Source organism: Nicotiana sylvestris, chromosome 6 (assembly GCF_000393655.2).
Source record: "Nicotiana sylvestris chromosome 6, ASM39365v2, whole genome shotgun sequence".
Taxonomy (NCBI): domain Eukaryota; kingdom Viridiplantae; phylum Streptophyta; class Magnoliopsida; order Solanales; family Solanaceae; genus Nicotiana; species Nicotiana sylvestris.
In genome coordinates this window covers 173012146-173031903 of record NC_091062.1, presented here as the reverse complement: position 1 = coordinate 173031903, position 19758 = coordinate 173012146, and the positions used below count along the sequence as shown (strand labels likewise).

The following is a 19758-nucleotide window of genomic DNA, read 5'->3' as shown; positions in this document are numbered from 1 at the left end:
TAAGGGTCAATGCAATACGTAAGAATTAGGGGAAAGCTAACAATATCATATGGAGCATATAGAGACAATCTAAGCAATTATTAAACCCAATCATAACGGAATACTTTCCACATATTGAACGTAAGGACCTAAGAACTCTAGAGCATATTTCCCACAAATAAGTCTGAGCACACACTCGTCACCTCGCATGCACGGACTACAATTAGCAAAGAAGACTCAATCCTAAGGAAAAGTTCCCCACACAAGGTTAGGCAAGATACTTACCTCCAAGACGACAAACCGATACTCTAAAATGCACTTCTTGGGTGAAAAGACCTCCAGACGGCTCAAATCTAACCAAATACGACTTGAATACATCAAACAATGCAAGAGAAAACAATTTCAATTAACAAAATTATGATTCTTATACAATTTGCAAAAAGTCAACAAAACTGGACCCGCACCTCGGAACCCGACAAAATTTACAAAATTGAATACCCATTCCGATACGAGTTCACCCGTACAAAAATTATCCAATTCCGATACCATTTGATCTTTCAAATCATCATTTTACATTTTCGAAAGATTTCACAATTTTCCCCAAATTTTCCTTTAGATTCTCGTGAATTTGATGTTAAATCTAAGACATAATCACAAAATCTTGAAAATTGATTAGAGACACTTACCCAATGATTTGGCATAAAAATCTTCTCTCAAAATCGCCCACTCTCGGAGTTAGGGTTCAAAAATATGAAAAATGAGCAAAAACTCGGAATACTTAGCTTTTAGCAAGCTGCAGATGTCGCATTTGCGACACTGGGTTCGCAAATGCGGAGAAAGCTTCACAAATGCGAATCCTGGAATTACCCTGGTAAGGTCGCATTTGCAATAAAAACCTCGCAAATACGAAGGTCGGCTCCTCGCAAATGCGGCAGCCTCATCGCAAATGCGAAAGATGCCCAGTCGCCCAGGAATCGCAAATGTGATGGCTGCATTTTCGACCAGAACATCGCAAATACGAAGAAACCAGAACCAGAAAATTAAAATTCATGAAAACCATTCCGAAATCACTCCGAAACTCACCCGACCCCTCGGGTCTCCAAACCAACTATACACACAAGTCTAAAAATACAACACGAACTCGCTCGCGCGCTCAAATCATCAAAATAACTTCTAAGACCACGAATCGAACACCAAAACGCATGAAAATCAAACTTAAACTTCAAGAATCGCTAGAATTGCAACCAAGCGTCCGAACCATATCAAATCAACTCCAAACGACGCCAAATTTTGCAGACGAGTCCCAAATGACATAACAGAATCGTTCCAACTTTTAGAATTTTATTCCGATCTCGATAACATAAAAGTCAACCATAGGTCAAACCCCTCCATTTTTCAAACTTCAACTTTTTCAACTTTCACCGAAATGCCTTAAATTAACCTACAAGCCTCCAAATCCGAACTCACGCCTAAGTCCAAAATCACCATACTGAGCTAGTGACATCATCCAAAACTCATTCCGGAGCCGTTTTCTCCAAGGTCAAATTCCAGTCAAATTCCTACCGCTTAAGCTTCCAAAACTAGATTTCTTCTTCCAATTCAACTCTGATTCATCCGGAAACTGAATCCAACCATGCACACAGGTTGATATACATAATGTGAAGCTGCCCGTGACCTCAAACTGCTAAACTGGACTAAATTGCACAAAACGACCAGTCGGGTCGTTACATTATGTTTGTGTTTGTGTTGTAGTTTTAAAATAAAGAAGAAATGGGGTAATAAAAACATAATGCGCATATTATGTAACCATAAAAAATTATTGTTATTATTTACACAATTTATTATTTATATAAAATACAAAAAATTAAAATCAATGTGTCCCACATCCTGTGTGCTTCAATGTAGTCGTTGGCTTGAGGCGCATCCCCTCTCGCTCGGGTACGCTATCAGGATCATCCTTATCACGTCGCCTCTTTATATGAGGAACGCACTACAGTATGATCGTCAGTAGGGCTGGCAAGATCGGTGGAAGGGGTCGTCTGTTCATCAGCAACCTACAAAACAATAAGTAAGCTCAGTATATGAAAATGTATATTACTAATGTACGTGTTAAGTAAATAATATTTTTTTATCATGGTCTCGTCGGGCTCCTAAATATAAGCATTTGTGGTGTCCTCAGCATCGCACAAAGTGGCCTCCGTGACGGATTGGGATGAAGCCTTAATAAGAAAATTATAAATTAATTTATGGCGAATCAATGAGGAAAAAAACAAATTAAAATTTATAAATTAAATAATTAATTTTTGTAAATTGTAATTGGATAGAGTATATATCTATGGATTCCAGACTCGATATTTGAGGCCCAGTAGCACCAAGCTATCCTGAATTCTTATGTGTGTCAATTTTAATATTTTTATAATTTTGTGTGTTTGTTTTATAAATTAAATAATTATTTTTGTAATTTGTAATTGGGTAGAGTATATATCTATGGGTTCAAGGCTCGATATTTAAGGCCCAGTAGCACCAAGCTATCCTGAATTCTTATGTATGTCAATTTCAATATTTTTATAATTTTGTGTGTTTGTTTTAAAAATTAAATAATTAATTTTTGTGATTTGTAATTGGACAGAGTATATACCTATGGGTTCCAGACTCGATATTTGAGGCTTAGTAGCACCAAGCTATCCTGAATTCTTATGTGTGTCAATTTTAATATTTTTATAATTTTGTGTGTTAGTTTTGTAAAATAAATAATTAATTTTTAATTATTTAATTGGACAGAGTATATATCTATGGGTTTCAGGTTCAATATTTGAGGCCTAGTAGCACCAAGCTATCATGAATTCTTATGTATGTCAATTTCAATATTTTTATAATTTTGTGTGTTTGTTTTGTAAATTAAATAATTAATTTTTGTAAATTGTAATTGCACAGAGTATATACATATGGGTTCCAGGTTCGATATTTGAGGCCAAGTAGCACCAAGTTATCCAATTCTTATGTGTGTCAATTTTAATATTTTCATAATTTTGTGTTTTTGTTTTATAATTTAAATAATTAATTTTTTAAAATTGTAATTGGACAGAGTTTGTGTTTAATCTATCAATATAATAGATACTTAAACTACAGGAATTCTACGCTAAAAGGCTTTATATTTTACTATTGTAAAAGGCTCTGCATTTTAATACGCTAAAAAGGCGCTAGTCTTTAAGCAAATAAATGATCTAAACTAAATAAAAATAACAAATATATTTTAATAACATAACATTCACGAAATTACATATAAAACAGTAAAAGAAATTTATGAACATTTTTATTAACAAAAAAAATGATTTCTCAACTTTTAAATATTTTTTTAAAACACTAATATCTTAATCCGGATGAAAATAACATACTAGTTTAATCGCAAACAAAACATAAAATAACATGGAAGCACATTCAAGACAACTAATATGCATTATTATACGAGCTTCGACATAAACTAAATCGGAATACCTCGATTTTTATTTTTAGAAAAGTCGATAAATTAAAATTTTGAGTCCGAAACGAGGAAACCACAACAATAGAAGGTTTGGGTAGGATGTAGGACCTACAATCTTATCTTTCTGTGTGACGGGTGGGGTCCACTCAGATTTTTTTGGAGAAAAATAGGGGGGACCGCTGCTTTTTTTTAAAAAATGGGGGAAGTCTGGTTCTATCGTTGGGGAAGAATGAGGGTTTTTTAATGAAAGGTTGTCGCACGGTATTACACAACGCTATATATAACGCAGTATTACACCGTGCTATAATTTAACGACTGAAACACTATTAAAATATAGCGCGGGGTAATACCGCATTATAGATAGAAATGTAACTTTTTTTAGCATTAGAAACGTACTTTGAGTCCAAAACCACAACATTTAGGTTTCGGACTCATTATTTCCTTTTTTATTGATTTGTTTTTCTCTATAAATTGTGTATTCCTTGACAGAATAATACATACTATTTCGATACCAAAACTAGCATGGTATCAGAGCAGTAGCTTCTTTCAACCTTTTTCTTTTCCTTTTGTTCATGGCGAAAACAACCTTTACTGGGCAAAGAATCCCAGCGGCAACAACAGAAGCCGAGAGTCCTATTAGTGCGGTCCCACTTGAGACAACCATGAATCAAAACAATGATTCTTCTCATTTATCCTTTCAACTAACGTCTCATAGGTTGAATGGAAAAAATTATCTGGAGTGGGCACAATCTATCCGGTTAGCCATTGATGGCAGAGGAAAACTTGGGCACTTGACCGGTGAAATCAGAAAACCTGAAGTTGGAGATCCAAAAATGAAGGCTTGGAGGTCCGAGAACTCATTAGTGATCGCGTGGCTTCTAAACTCTATGGAACCAGCAATAGGTAAGACATATTTATTTTTGCCCACTGCTAGGGATGTATGGGAGGCTGTTAAAGAAACATATTCGGACGTTGGAAATGCTTCTCAAATTTTTGAATTAAAAATTAAGCTTTGGAAGGCTAGACAGGGAGAGAGAGAAGTGACCATCTATGACAATGAAATGGTTTCATTATGGAAAGAATTAGATCAATGCTACAATGATGAGTGGGAGTGTCCGACGGATAGTGTGAAAGCAATGAAAAAAGAAGAAAATGAGAGAGTTTATCTATTTCTAGTATGATTAAACCGAGAATTTGATGAAGTAAGATCTCGAATTCTCGGGAAAAAAACTTTGCCATCTTTGCGTGAGACTTTCTCGGAAATAAGAAGAGAAGAAACCAGAAGGAATGCCATGTTGAAATTAGATCCTAATCTGAATTCAAAAACAATAGATTCTTCGGCACTGGTGGTTGCAAAAGGAGATGATGGCAAGAAGAAGAAAACTTGGTGTGATTTCTGTAAAAAGCATTGGCACACTCGCAAAACATGTTGAAAAATTCATAGGAAGCCTCCTAACTGGAAGAAAAAGGGAGTTGACAACCGTGGCATCCATGCATTCCAAACAATCAGTGAAGAGAAGGGGCAACAATCTTCTTCAGAGGCGTCTCCATTCACAAAGGAGCAATTAGAGCTCTTGCACAAGCTTCTTCAGAATCAACTCCAAACCAGTAAACCAAGTCCTTCTAATCTCTCTTGGTCTTTTACCCAATCAGGTATTGCATCGTCTGTTTATCTGAGTACTAACTCAAATGGTTTGAACTTCTGGATCATCGATTCAGGAGCTAGTGACCATATGATAGGAAATCCCCATTTGTTCTCTACTTACTCACCTTGTGTAGGGAACAAAAAGGTTCGAATTGCTGATGGATCTTTTTCAGCAGTTGCTGGAAAGGGAAATATCAAACTTACTCCTTCCTTGATCCTCTTTGATGTCCTTCATGTTTCAAATTTGACCTGTAATCTTGTGTCTATTGCCAAATTAACCCAATCGCTTAATTGTCGTGAATTATTTTACGCTTTTTCTTGTGAATTTCAGAACAAGGTCTCGGGGAGGATGATTGGCAGTGCTAAATAGTCTGGAGGTCTCTATTTCCTGGAGGATGGAAATAATTCAGTAAACAAAAATACTATTTATTTGAACTCCATTTTTATTGAGAATAAGATTATGCTTTGGCATTATAGGCTTGGTCATCCTAATTTTTATTAATTAAATCTTTTGTTACCTCAATTGTTCATGAATAAGAGTCCTTCTATTTTTCAGTGTGAATTCTATGAAATGGTTAGACATCGTCGTTCTATTTTTCCCTCTTATAAATATCATGCCTCAAAACCATTTAAGCTTATCCATAGTGATGTTTGGGGACCATCTAGGGTTTTGAAAAATAGTGAAAAATAATAGTTTGTGTGTTTTATTGATGATCACACTAGACTAAGCTGAGTTTATCTTTTAAAAGATAAAACAGAGGTAAAAATTGTGTTCAAAATGTTTTATGCTATGATTGAAACACAATTTCAAAAGAAAATCCAGATTTTTAGGAGTGACAATGGCCGGGAGTTTTTTAATGAGCAATTAAGATTTTCCTTTCAAAATGGGGTTGTCGAGAGAAAAAATAAACATTTATTAAAAGTAACTAGAGCCTTATTGTTTACTAGTAGTGCTCCACAATATTTATGTGGAGAAGCTCTTTTGACTGCCACCTATTTGATAAATACGATGCCATATAAAGCCCTAAGTTTTAGAACTCCCTTTAGTCTATTCAAAGAGAAATTTACTATATCTAGGCTAGTTATTGATTTTCCATTAAAAGTATTTGGGTGTACTACTTTTGTTCACATCCATGATTATAATAGGAGCAAACTAGAACCTTTGTGATGACCCGAAAGGTCATCTGATGTTTTAGAACTCAATTCTGCTCTTTTATGCCTTACAAATCTCATTTTTACCCTCCTCGATTTGCGTGTGCAGTTCGAGCATATTTTCGAAAAGTGTTTATGTTGAAAGTTGATAAAAATAAGGAATTTTGTTTAAAACTTTATTTGAGTTGACTTCGGCTAATATTTTTGGTAAACAGAACCAGACTCATATTTTGACAGTCTTGGTGGGTCCCTATCGAAATATGAGACCTAGACGTATGCCCGGAATCGGATTCAGAGGTCCCTAGACCGAGTTATGAATTTTTGTTGAAAATTGAAAGTCTGAAAATTTATTTATTTTTAAGAAAGTATTGATGTTTCATCTCGTTGGCATCGGGTTCGTATTTTGGTTCCGGGCCCGCTACAGGTCCAAAACAATATTTATAACTTGCCTGTGAATTTTGGTGAGAAAAGAAATTGGTTTGACATGATTCAAACGTCCGATTGAGAAAATAGAGATTTCAAAGCTTTCTTGAAAATTTCATTTGATTTGGTGTTCAATTCGTAGTTCTAGGTGTTATTTTAGCTATTTGATCGTGCGAGCAAGTTCGTATGATATTTTTAGATTGGTGTGCACTTTTGGTTTGGAGTCTCGAGGGGCTTGGGTGTATTTTTGGATCTTTGATTGAGAGACTAGTAATGTTAAGAAATTTGGGAGTTTGACCATGGTCAATATCGTGTTAAGACGACCTCTTTTCAGTGTTTTGAGTGTGCGAGCAGGTCCGTAGCATGTTTTATGGTTGAAATTCATATATGGCTTATGTCGGGGAGGTTCCAGATGAGTTTTGGGGTGGTTTCGGATCATTTCGGAGAAGTTTGGGTTTTGCTGGTTTCTGGTGCAACACTATTCATTCGCAATTGCGAACCTTTTATGGCAATTGCGAAAACACTGGTCATTCTCAATTGCGAACCATTTATGGCAATTTCAAAAACATTGTTCATTCACAAATACGAAGTTTTGTTCGCAAATGTGATACTTGCAGCTGAACAAAAGATGACTTAGACGAGATTTTTCATTCATTTTCCAAATTTTCAAAACCTAAACCACATGAGGCGATTTTTCAAAAAACTTTTCTTCCCCAAATTATTGATAAATGATCTTAAACTAATTTCTTTCAATCTTTCACTACTTTTTCAACCAAAAATCTAAGGTTTTCATGGTGAAATTGGGGTTTTTTTGGGTAGAAACTAGGAATTTCGAAATTTGGGGATTTTGACCTCAAATTGAGGTCGAATTCTAAAATCAATTATATATCCGGGTTCGGGGGTACATTGGTAATCGGATTTTGGTTCGAATTTTGGGTTTGGACCAAGGGGGCCTAGGTGTTGACTTTCATTGACTTTTTCAAAAATGGCCTAAATTGAATTGTTTGCAATCGTGAGTAGTTCCCAAGGCTTAATTTGAATCAGTTGGTTGGTAATTTGCTAGATTCTATTGGTCCGGAGGCTTGTGTGAAGGGAAAAGATGTGATTGAGCTTTGAGATTGGCCGTTGGAGCGAGGTAAGCGTCGTGGTTAACCTTGGCTTGAGGGATTAGGTGTTATTTTCCTATTTGCTATGTGTTTGGATGTTGAGTACAATGTATAGGTGAAGTGACGAGCACTTATGCGGTGTTATCGAGTCATAGCATGCGGGTGAGTCTTATTCTTGTAATTGTTGTATTCTTTGATCATATTGTTCATGCTAAGACTAGCTATTCGTTATGTTGAGCAACTCTTATCATATTTTACAGAATTTGGTATTAATTGAGTATTGACTCAATGTTGAGGTTGGGGTTGTGGAACTAAATGTTTAAGTAAGACTGGTTCTTGATATTTCTATCTCTATGTTGTTATTGTTCATTGTTTTGGTGAGGGAGAGTGTTAAAGCACGAAGGGTGATGTCGTGCAATATTTTGTGAGTGACAGTTAATGCACGAAGGGTGATGCCGTGCCATGATATATGAGTGTTAATGCACGAAGGTGATGACGTGCCGTTTCTTTTGTGTATGTGAGGATGAGAGTTAATGCATGAAGGGTGATGCCGTACCATTTCTGTTAATTATTATCGTGAGGTTGAGAGTAAAAGCACGAAGGGTGATGCCGTGCACTTGTCCTTACTGTGTTTAATACTTTACTGGTGCAAAGCATATTGTCTGCTGCGATTTCTTTACTGTTACAGTTTTCTTTATCTTATACTCCCCTTAGCATATTTCCCCTCCCGTTATTATCTGTTCATCTTCTATTAGTTGTTATTGTGCTCATATATTGTTTAACTTCATAGGTTTATGAATGTGTCTTGTCTTAGCCTCGTCACTACTTCGCCAAGGTTAGACTCGACACTTACCAATATATGGGGTCAGTTGTACTAATATTGCACTCTATACTTTTTGTGCTGATTTGGTACCGGGCCGAGTTGACCCTGAGTCTAGCTGCTGGCTTGATCTGTTTGGAGACCCAATGTAGTCCTATTGGCATCTACTGGCCTTGGCGTCCCCTTCTATGTATTTTCTTTACCGTTTCATTTGTATCGAAAATAATTGTATTTTCTTCAGACACCTTACTTGTAGCTAAATCTTAGTAGTTCGTGGATTGTGACATCAGATTTTGGGTAGTTGTGTATAAGTATTAAAGTTGTTATGGATTTCCGTACTTTTCTTTTTACCTTGTTTTGGCTTATTTGATGTGTATCACTGAAAAACTTAAGAATTTGGCTTAATGATCTCTAACGTTGGCTTGCCTAGTAAGTGAAACGTTAGGCATCATCACGGTCTCGACGGTAGGAATTCCGGGTCGTGACAAGTTGGTATCAAAGTACTTGATTGTCTAGGTCTCACAATTCACGAACAGGCTTAGTAGAGTCTGGGGGATCGGTACAGAGACGTCTGTACTTATCTCCTAGAGGCTATAGAGTTTAGGAACAATTTCACTTCTATTCTTCTCTGTTGTGCGATTTTGTTCTCTCTGTGCTAATCGAACTCTTCTACTCTTGTCCTTCGCAAATGGTGAGAACACGTACTGTGTCTTCAGTTGAGCAGCAGCCAGAGTCCCTAGTGGTAGCTCCTACGAGGGGTAGAGGTCGAGGCCGAGGTTGTGCCATATGTCGAGGCAAGGGTAGAGCTCAGCCCCGAGCTCGAGTAGTAGCACCAGCAGTGGGGCCTCAGGTTGAGTTTGGCGAAGAGGTTCCAGCCCAAACTATTCCAGCAGGACTAGCTCATGTCCCGGAGGGGTTCATTGCCACCCAGTGCTTCAGGATGCCTTGGCCCGTTTAGTGGGCCTTATGAAGAGTGTAGCCCAGACTGGCACATTCCCTATGGAACCAGTCATCTCCCAGGCTGGGGAGGAGCACAGACTCCCGCTACTCACACTCCGGAGCAGATGACTCCCCAATTTTAGACTCCAGCAGCCCAACCAGTTGGGGTAGTTCAGCCAGGTGTTACGACACCGGCCATTGATAGATCAGCTATGTTTGCTGATGTTTTATGAAGGTTGGATAGGTTTACCAAGCTCTTTCCAGTTCACTTCAGTGGTGCATCTTCAGAGGACCCCCAGGATTATCTTGACAACTGTCATGAGGTGCTACGAAACATGGGCATAGTGGAGACCAATGGGGTTGATTTTGCTGCATTCCATTTGACGGTTCTGCCAAAAGATGGTGAAGGGATTATATGTTGACCAGACCAGCTAGGTCGCCTGCTTTTACTTGGGACCAGTTCTCTCAGCTATTCCTCAAGAATTTCCTTCCTATCACTTAGAGAGAGGACTATCAGAGGTAGTTCGAGCGTCTTCAATAGGGCTCTATGTCTGTTTCTCAATACGAGACTCGATTTGTGGACCTGGCTCGTCATGCTATTTTATTCTTCTTCCTATCGAGAGAGGGTGAGGTGGTTTATTGAGGGACTTGCTCAGCCTATCAAGTTGCAGATGACAAAGGAGACTGGGAGTGAGATTTCTTTTTAGGCGGCTGCCAATGTTGCCAGGCGATTCGAGATGGTTTTAGCTCAATGGAGTGGTCAGGGATCTGACAAGAGACCTCGTCATTTTGGTGGGTTTAATGGTGCCTCATCTGGAGGCAGGGGTACTTTTGGTAGAGGCCATCCTCCTAGGCCGTTTCATTCATCACTCCAGGCTTCTCACAGTGCTTCAGGTGGTCGTGGCCCTCATATGTATTATTTCGATCAGCTAGCCTACAGTGCACCACCAGCTCCTATTAGTGCACCTTCGCTCCAGAGTTTTCAGGGTGGTTATTCGGGCTGACAGGGTCAGTTTTAGGGTCAGAAGTCTCAGCAGCCGAGGTCTTGTTATACTCATGGTGATCCGAGGCACATTGCTAGATTTTTCCCTTGAATATCGAGCAGTTCCTAGCATCAAGGTTCTCGTGCCATAGTTCCGGCACCAGGTGCTTCATCTCCCGCCTAGCCAGCTAGAGGTAGGGGTCAGAGAGCTATAGGTGGAGGTTGGGGCATTAGAGGTGGAGGTCAAGCCGCTAAAGGTGGAGGCCATCCATCCAGGGGTCGTCCTCGAGATGTAGTTTAGAGTGGTGGGCCCCAGCCTCGATGTTATGCTTTTCCAATAAGGACGGAGGCTGAGTCATCTGACGCAGTTATCACAGGTATGGTTTCAATTTGCAGTAGAGATGCCTCAGTTCTATTTGATCCGGGTTCTACTTATTCGTATATGTCATCCTATTTTGCTTCATATTTGGTTGTTCCTCGTGATTCCTTGAGTTCTCCCATGTATGTTTCAGCACCTCTGGTAGATGTTATTGTTGTAGATCGTGTTTATCGTTCGTGTGTGGTTACGATTGGGAGTCTTGAGACTCGTGTAGATCTCCTACTTCTCGATATGGTAGATTTTGATGTCATTTTAGGGATTGATTGGTTGTCACCTTATCATGCTATATTGGACAGTCACGCCAAGATAGTAACCTTAGCCTTGCTGGGGTTGCCTTAATTAAAGTGGAGAGGGACTCCTGGTCATTCTACCAGCAGGGTTATCTCGTATATGAAGGCTCGGCGTATGGTCAAGAAGAGGTGTCTAGCTTATTTGGCTTATGTCCGTGATTCTAGTGCTGAGGTTCCTTCCATGGATTCAGTATCGATCGTTCATGAGTTTCCATAGGTGTTTCCTATAGATCTGTCGGGGATGCCACCTGACAGGGATATTGACTTCTGTATTGACTTGGTTCCGGGCTCTTAGTCCATTTCTATTTCACCATACCGTATGGCCCCGCCAGAGTTGAAAGAATTGAAAGAACAATTGCAAGACTTACTTGATAAGGGCTTCATTAGACCTAGTGTCTCGCCCTGGGGTGCGCATATGTTGTCTGTGAAGAAGAAAGATGGATCGATGTGCATAGATTATCGACAGTTGAACAAAGTCACCATCAAGAACAAGTATCCATTGCTAAGTATTGACGACGTATTTGATCAGCTTCAGGGTACCAAAGTGTTTTCAAAGATCGATTTGAAGTCTCACTACCATCAGTTGAGGATTAGGGCATTCGATGTCCCTAAAACTACTTTTCGGACTCGGTATGGGCATTATGAGTTCCTAGTGATGCATTTTGGGCTGAGAAATGCCCCAGCAACATTTATGGATTTGATGAACCAGGTGTTTAAGCCTTACTTGGATTCCTTTATGATTTGTTTATCTTTATCTATCCCGCAATCGAGAGGAGCTTGAGTAGCATATTCGGATCGTTCTTCAGACTCTAAGAGACAACCACTTATATGTTAAGTTTTCAAAATGCAAGTTTTGGTTGAGCTCAGTCGCTTTCTTGGGGCATGTTGTGTTGGTAGATGGTATTCAGGTGGATCCTAAGAAGATTGAGGCAGTCAAGAACTGGCCTAGACCCACATCAGCTATAGAGATCCAGAGTTTCTTGGGATTGGCGGGTTATTACCATCTATTTGTGGAGAAGTGTTCATCTATAGCAGCCCCGTTGACCAGGTTCACCCAGAAGGGTGCCTCGTTCAGATGGTCAGACGAGTGTGAGGCGAGCTTTTAGAAGCTCAAGACTGCTTTGACTACGGCGCTAGTGTTGGTGTTGCCCACAGGTTTAGGCCCTTATACAGCATATTGTGATGCATTTCATATTGGACTTGGTGCGCTATTGATACAGGATGGCAGTGTGATTTCATATGCATCGCGGAAGCTGAAGGTTCACGAGAAGAATTATCCTGTTCATGACTTAGAGCTGGCAGCCATTGTTCATGCGTTGAAGATTTGGAGGCACTATCTTTTTGGCGTGTCGTGTGAGGTGTTCACAGATCATCGAAATTTGTAGTAATTGTTCAAGTAAAAGGAGCTCAATTTTAGGCAGAGAAAGTGGTTGGAACTATTGAAAGACTATGATATCACCATCTTGTATCATCCCTGGAAGGCCAATGTGGTGGCCAATGCTTTGAGTAGGAAGTCAGTGAGTATGGGCAACCTTGCGTACATTCCAATCGGTGAGAGACCGCCCGCATTAGATGTTCAGGCCTTAGCCAATCAGTTTGTGAGGTTGGATGTTTTTGAGCCCAGTCGTATTTTAGCTTATACGGTTGCTTGGTCTTTATTGGTTGAGCGCATCATGGAGCAACAGTATGATGAACCTCATTTGCTTGTCCTTAGGGGTACAGTGTGGCACGGCGATGCCAAAGAGGTTACGGTTGGATATGATGGAGTTTTGAGGATGCAGGGTCATGTTTGCATGCCTAATGTGGATGGACTTTATGATCTGATTCTAGAGGAGGCCCACAGTTCCCGATATTCTATTCACCCGTGCGCCGCCAAGATGTATTAGAACATGCGGCAACACTATTGATAGAAGAGGATGAAGAGGGATAGAATTGCATATGTAGCGCGGTGTATAAATTTTTAGCAAGTAAAGTACGATCATCAAAGACCTGGTGGTTTGCTTCAGAAGATGGAGATTCTTGAGTAGAAGTGGGAGCGTATCACTACGGATTTCGTTGTTGGACTCCCACAGACTCAGAGGAAGTTTGACGCAGTTTGGGTCATGGTGGACAGGCTGACCAAGTCAGCGTATTTCTTTCTTGTAGCAGTTTCCTATTCATCAGAGAGGTTGGCAGAGATTTATATCCGTAAGATCATTTGTCTTCACGGTGTGCCCATGTCTATCATTTCTGATCGAGGTACGCAATTTACCTCGTATTTCTAGAGGACAGTACAACGTGAGTTGGGCACGCAGGTTGAGTTGAGCACAACATTTCTTCCTCAAGCGGACGGGTAGTCCGTGCGCACTATTTAGATATTGGAGGAAATGCTCTGCACTTGTGTTATTGACTTCGGAGGCTCATGGGATCAGTTCTTGCCACTTGCAGAGTTTGCCTACAACAACAGTTATTAGTCGAGCATCTAGATGGCTCCCTATGAGGCATTATATAATAGACATTATCGATCGCCGGTCGGATAGTTTGAGCTGGGAGAGGCTCAGTTGTTGGGTATAAATTTAGTACAGGATGCCTTGGATAAGGTCAAGATCATTCAGGATAGACTTCGCACAACTTAGTCCAAGCAGAAGATTTATGTTGATCGTAAGGTCCATGATGTTGCATTTCATGGTTGGAGAGAGAGTGTTTCTCCGTGTGTCACCCATGAAGGGTGTAATGAGGTTTGGAAAGAAGGGAAAGTTGAGCCCTAGATAGATCGGGCCTTTTGAGATTCTTGAGTGAGTGGGAGAGGCGACCAACAGACTTGCATTGCCACTTGGATTATCAGCGGTCCATCCAGTGTTTCATGTGTCCATGCTTCGTAAGTATCACGGTGATCTATCCCACTTGTTAGACTTCAGCATTGTCCAGTTGGACAAGGATTTGACCTACGAGGAGGAGCCGGTAGCTATTCTAGACCGCAGGCTCGTCAGTTGAGATCGAAGAGTTATCCTTCGGTTCGAGTGCAGTGGAGAGGTTAGCATGTTGAGGCAACTACCTGGGAGTTTGAGTCCAATATATGGAGTAGATATCCCCACCTTTTCCCCAGCTCAAGTATTTTTTTATGTCCGTTTGAGGATGAACGGTTGTTTTAGAGGTAGAGAATGTGATGACAGGTCATCTTATGTTTTTGAACTCAATTTTGCGCTTTTAAGCCTTAAGAATCTCATTTTTACCTTTCTCGATTTGCGTGCACAACCCGAGCATGTTTCCAGAAAGCTTTTATGTTGAAAGTTGATAAAAATAAGGAATTTTGCTTAAAAACATCATTTGAGTTGACTTCGGTCAACATTTTTAGTAAATAGAACCGGACTCGTGTTTTGACAGTCCCGGTAGGTCCGTATCGAAATATGGGACTTGGGCGTGTACTCGAAATCGGATTCGGAGCTCCCTAGCCCGAGTTATGAATTTTTGTTGAAAATTGAAAGTCTGAAAATTTACTTTTTTTTGAAGAAATTATTGATGTTTGATCTCATTGGTATCGGGCCTGTATTTTGGTTTCGGATCCCGGTACATGTCCAAAACAATATTTATAACTTGTTTGTGAAATTTGGTGAGAAACGGAATTGGTTTGACGTGATTCGGACGACCGGTTGAGAAAATAGAGATTTCAAAGCTTTCTTGAAAATTCCATTTGATTTAGTGTTCAATTCGTAGTTCTAGGTGTTATTTTGGCGATTTGATCACGCTAGCAAGTTCGTATAATGTTTTTAGATAGGTGTGCACTTTTGGTTTGAAGTCCCAAGGGGCTTGGGTGTATTTTTGGATCTTTGGTTGGGAGACTAGTAAAGTTAAGAAGTTTGGGAGTTTGACCATGGTCAATATCGGGTTAAGATGACCTCTTTTCAGTGTTTTGATTGTGCGAGCAGATCCGTAGCATGTTTTATGATTGAAATTCATATATGATTTGTGTCCGGGAGGTTCTGGATGAGTTTCGGGGTGGTTTCAAATCATTTCGGAGAAGTTTGGGTTTTGTTGGTTTCTGGTGCGACTCTGTTCATTCGCACTTGCGAACCTTTTATGGCAATTGCGAAAACACTGTTTATTCGCAATTGCGAACCATTTGTGGCAATCGCGAAAACACTGCTCATTCGCAAATACGAAGTTTTGTTCGCAAATGTGATACTTGTAGCTGAAAAAAGATGACTTAGACAAGATTTTTGATTCATTTCCCAAATTTTCAAAACCTAAACCACAAGAGGCAATTTTCTAAAGAACTTTTCTTCCCCAAATCATTGGTAAGTGATCTTAAACTTATTTCTTTCAATCTTTCACTACTTTTTCAACCAAAAATTTAAGGTTTTCATAGTGAAATTGGGATTTTTTGGATAGAAACTAGGGATTTCGAAATTTGGGGATTTACACCTTGAAACTGAATGGGTAATTGAATTTTGGTCCAAATTTTGGTATTGGACAAAGCGGGCCCGGGTGTTGACTTTTTTAAAAAATGGCCTAAATTGAATTCTTTACAATCGTGGGTAGTTCCTAATACTTAATTTGAATCATTTGGTTGGTAATTTGCTAGATTCTATTGGTCCAGAGTTTTGTGTGAAAGAAAAAGCTAGGATTGAGCTTTGAGTTTGGCCGTTGGAGCGAGGTAAGCATCGTGGTTAACCTTGGTTTGAGGGATTAGGTATTATTTCCATATTTGTTACGTGTTTGGATATTGAGTACAACGTATAGGTGAAGTGACGAGCACCTATGCGTTGTTGTCGAGTCATAGCATGCGAGTGAGTCTTATTCTTGTAATTGTTGTATTCTTTGATCATATTGTTCATGCTTAGACTAGCTATTCATTATGTTGAGCAACTCTTATCATGTTTTACGGAATTTGGTATTGATTGAGTATTGACTCAAAGTCGAGGTTGGTATTATGGAACTAAATGTTAAGGTAAGACTGGTTCTTGATATTTCTATCTCTCTGTTGTTATTATTCATTGTTTTGGTGAGGGAGAGTGTTAAACCACGAAGGGTGATGTCGTGCAATGTTTTGTGAGTGAGAGTTAATGCACGAAGGGTGATGTCGTGCCATGATATGTGAGTGCTAATGCACAAAGGGTGATGACGTGCCATTTTTTTGTTTATATGGTGAGGATGAGAATTAATGCACGAAGGGTAATGTCGTGTCGTTTCTGTTAATTATTATGGTGAGGTTGAGAGTAAAATCATAAAGGGTGATAACGTGCACTTGTCTTTACTGTGTTTAATACTTTCACTGGTGCAAAGCATTTTGTCTGTTGTGGTTTCTTTACTGTTACAGTTTTCTTTATCTTGTACTCCCCTTAGCATGTTTCCCCTCCCGTTATTATCTATTCAGCTTCTATTAGTTGTTATTATGCTCGTATATTGTTTAACTACATAGGATTATGAATGTGTCTTGTCTTAGCCTCGTCACTACTTCGCCGAGGTTAGACTCGACACTTACCAGTACATGGGGTCGGTTGTACTAATACTGCACTCTGTACTTTTTTGTGCAGATTTTGGTACCAGACCGAGTTGACCCCGAGTCTAGCTATTTGTTTGATCTGTTTGGAGACCCAAGGTAGTCCTGTTGGCGTTCGCAGGCCCTGGCGTCCCCTTCTATGCATTTCCATTATTGTTTCATTTGTATCGAAAACAGTTGTATTTCCTTGAGACTCCTTACTTGTAGCTAAATCTTAGTAGTTTGTGGATTGTGACACCAAATTCTGGGTAGTTATGTATAAGTATTAAAGTTGTTATGGATTTCCACGCTTTTCTTTTTACCTTGTTACGGCTTATTTGATGTGTATCACCGAAAAACTTAAGAATTTGCTTAATGATCTCTAACGTTGGCTTGCCTAGCAATTGAAATGTTAGGCGCCATCACGGTCCCGACGGTGAGAATTTCGGGTCGTGACAACCTCGTGCAAGAAAGTGTTTTTTCATGGGCTATGCTCCAAATCAAAAAGGGTATAAGTGTTATGATTCGAATACAAAAAAGATTGTGGTTACTATGGATGTTACTTTTTTTGAATCCTAACCTTTTTGGCACTCATTTTCAAGGGGAGAAGTTTGTAGAAGAAGAGTTATTTTGCAATAATGAGGGAATGAGTCAAAGTAAAAATGAACCGAGTTACTGATAAACATGGATGAGCTAAATATTTGTGATAATGATTTAGGAAAGATAGGGAATGAAAATTCTATAGATAATAAAGGCTATGATTCTGAACCTGTAAAATCAAAGCATGATGTAATTAACAACAAAAACGGTGAACAAACAAAAGAGTTACGCGTTTACACGAGGAGAAACCAGAATCTTGGAAAAGAGACCGAAAATTCTCAACATGGTCAGTCATCCACTCAACAAGACCAGAATGAAATTCCAGGTAATAAGATTCCAGGTAGTACCTCAGATGAGTCTATTTCTGATACATGTCTTGTTCCTTCAGATCTGATCTTCCTATAGCTAAAAGAAAAGGTGTGAGAAACGTCACTAAACATCCCATGTCAAACTTGTGTCATAAAAAATTGTCCCCTTCCTATTCAACTTTTCTTTCTCAATTAGCTAATTTGGAGATACCAAAGAATGTGCGAGTTGCTTTAAATGTTCCTGAATGGAGGGAGGCAATTGTTGAGGAGATGAAAGCCCTAGAACAAAATGAAATTTGGGAAAGGCGCGTCTTGCAGCTAAAGGGTTTACTCAAACCTACGGCATCGACTACCTTGAAACATTTGCTCCAGTAGCCAAACTAAATTCTATTAGAGTCTTCCTTATTGTTGCCACTAATCTTGATTGGCCCCTTCAACAGTTAGATATAAAGAATGCATTTCTCAAAGAAAAACTTGAAGAGGAGGTCTACATGGATCCTCCACCGGGCTTTGAAAATCGATTTGGGACAAAGGCGTGTAGACTTAAAAGGTCTCTCTATGGTCTAAAACAATCTCCTCGAGCTTGGTTTGAAAGATTTAATCAATTTGTTAAAGGGTTGGGTTACTTGCAAAAACAAGCTGATCACACAATGTTTATTCGACATTCACTACAAGGAAAAATAACAATCCTTATAGTGTATGTTGATGAAATTATACTTACGGGAGACAAATCAATTGAGATGAAGATTCTAAAGGACCAGTTAGCATCAGAATTCGAAATCAAAGATTTGAGACACTTGAGATATTTTCTTGGCATGGAAGTGGCTCGATCAAAGAAGGGAATAATGGTATCTCAAAGAAAATATATGCTGGATTTGTTGAAAGAAACAAGGATGAGCAGGTGTCGACCAGCAGAAACTCCTCTTGATCCAAACATAAAGCTCGGGAATAAAGAAGGAGATTTGATTATTAGAGATTGGTAGGAAACCATAAATCAGAGATTGGTAGGAAAACTTATCTACCTATCGCACATTCGTCCTGACATAACTTTTGCGGTAATCTTGGTTAGTCAATTTATGCATTCTCCAAAAAACATCAAGAGGTCGTGTATCGAATTTTGAGGTACTTGAAAAGCTCACCGGAAAAGTGTTGTTGTTCAAGAAAAGTGATAAAAGGAGCATTGAGGCATATACAGATGCAGTTTGGGCAAGGTTCTGTACTAACAAAAGGTCTACTTCTAGGTAATGCACATTTATTTGGGGAAATCTTGTGACATGGAGAAATAAAAAAACAAAGTATTGTGGCACGAAGCAGTGCTGAAGCAGAGTACAGATCTATGGCTCATGGAATCTGTGAGATTATTTGGCTTAAGAAAATTATGGAGGAAGTTAGAAGACCTATAACTTTACCAATGAAGCTATATTGTGACAATAAAGCTACCATAAGCATTGCCCACAATCCAGTTCAACATGATAGAACAAAACATATTGAGGTGGATGTCGTGCCCCCTTTTTCTCACAAAATCGGGTTTATGACATTTGGTATGGGACAACTCGTTCCTTTTGTGAACTGGGTTTGCATTTGAAGAGTCTCCACCAAATGATTTAAGGTGCATTAGGATACCTATAGGGTTCAATTCTAAGTTATTTGAACAACCAGAGATAGGGTAAGAGCTTAAAATTATCCTAAGGGGAAGGTGTTAGGCACCCCTCAGGATCCACTAGTGTGGTTCCCGGCCAAACAGTTGATTGTGAATTTGTGCAATTTAGCAAATAGACAAGTATGGGCTCAAATATTAGGGGATTTAAATTTAAACACATAAGAGAAAGAACAATTAAAAGAAGAGTTTTTGAAAATAAGTTTGCAAATAAAGGGAAGGGGTCCTAGGTTTATATTTAATATGGATCACATTAATGTGATACCCGGTATGACACTCCTCAAAAGAGGGGATACACGTGGTATAAGCGCACCGGTCATCATATCCATATCTACCCTTCCCACCCCATTAAGGTATTAAAGCGCGGATTGGTCTCGATCACTATTGTATGCTATTACTCGTCCCATTCCTATCAGTCCTAGAGGAGTTTAGGACTACTATTCCTAAAAAAGAGGGATATTAGGCTGATTTTGGTTTCAAAAGGTAAAAATCTAAGGCAACATACAAAACATATAATACTGCATGTTGGGGGAAGCATG

General features: G+C 39.2%; 2 protein-coding genes across 2 annotated transcripts; both read left to right on the top strand.

Annotated features, from left to right (window-relative positions):
- Positions 1–4032: 4032 nt before the first annotated feature.
- LOC138871699 (uncharacterized) lies at positions 4033–4641 on the top strand. Its single transcript, XM_070149596.1, has one exon. It carries the CDS (start codon positions 4033–4035, stop codon positions 4639–4641), a length of 609 nt encoding a protein of 202 aa, XP_070005697.1.
- Positions 4642–11515: 6874 nt separating this feature from the next.
- LOC138871698 (uncharacterized) lies at positions 11516–13082 on the top strand. The gene is made up of 3 exons (XM_070149593.1): positions 11516–11732; positions 12352–12526; positions 12614–13082. The coding sequence occupies exons 1-3, from the start codon at positions 11516–11518 to the stop codon at positions 13080–13082; spliced, it is 861 nt and encodes a 286-aa protein (XP_070005694.1).
- The last annotated feature ends 6676 nt before the right edge of the window (positions 13083–19758 follow it).

Coding starts and splice junctions, on each gene's coding strand:
- LOC138871699 (XM_070149596.1), top strand. CDS start 4,033: ATGGCGAAAACAACCTTTACTGGGCAAAGAATCCCAGCGGCAACAACA.
- LOC138871698 (XM_070149593.1), top strand. CDS start 11,516: ATGGCCCCGCCAGAGTTGAAAGAATTGAAAGAACAATTGCAAGACTTA. Junction 11,733..12,351: donor CGTATTTGATCAGCTTCAGG/GTACCAAAGTGT, acceptor TGTTGCCCACAG/GTTTAGGCCCTTATACAGCA. Junction 12,527..12,613: donor CATGCGTTGAAGATTTGGAG/GCACTATCTTTT, acceptor GCTCAATTTTAG/GCAGAGAAAGTGGTTGGAAC.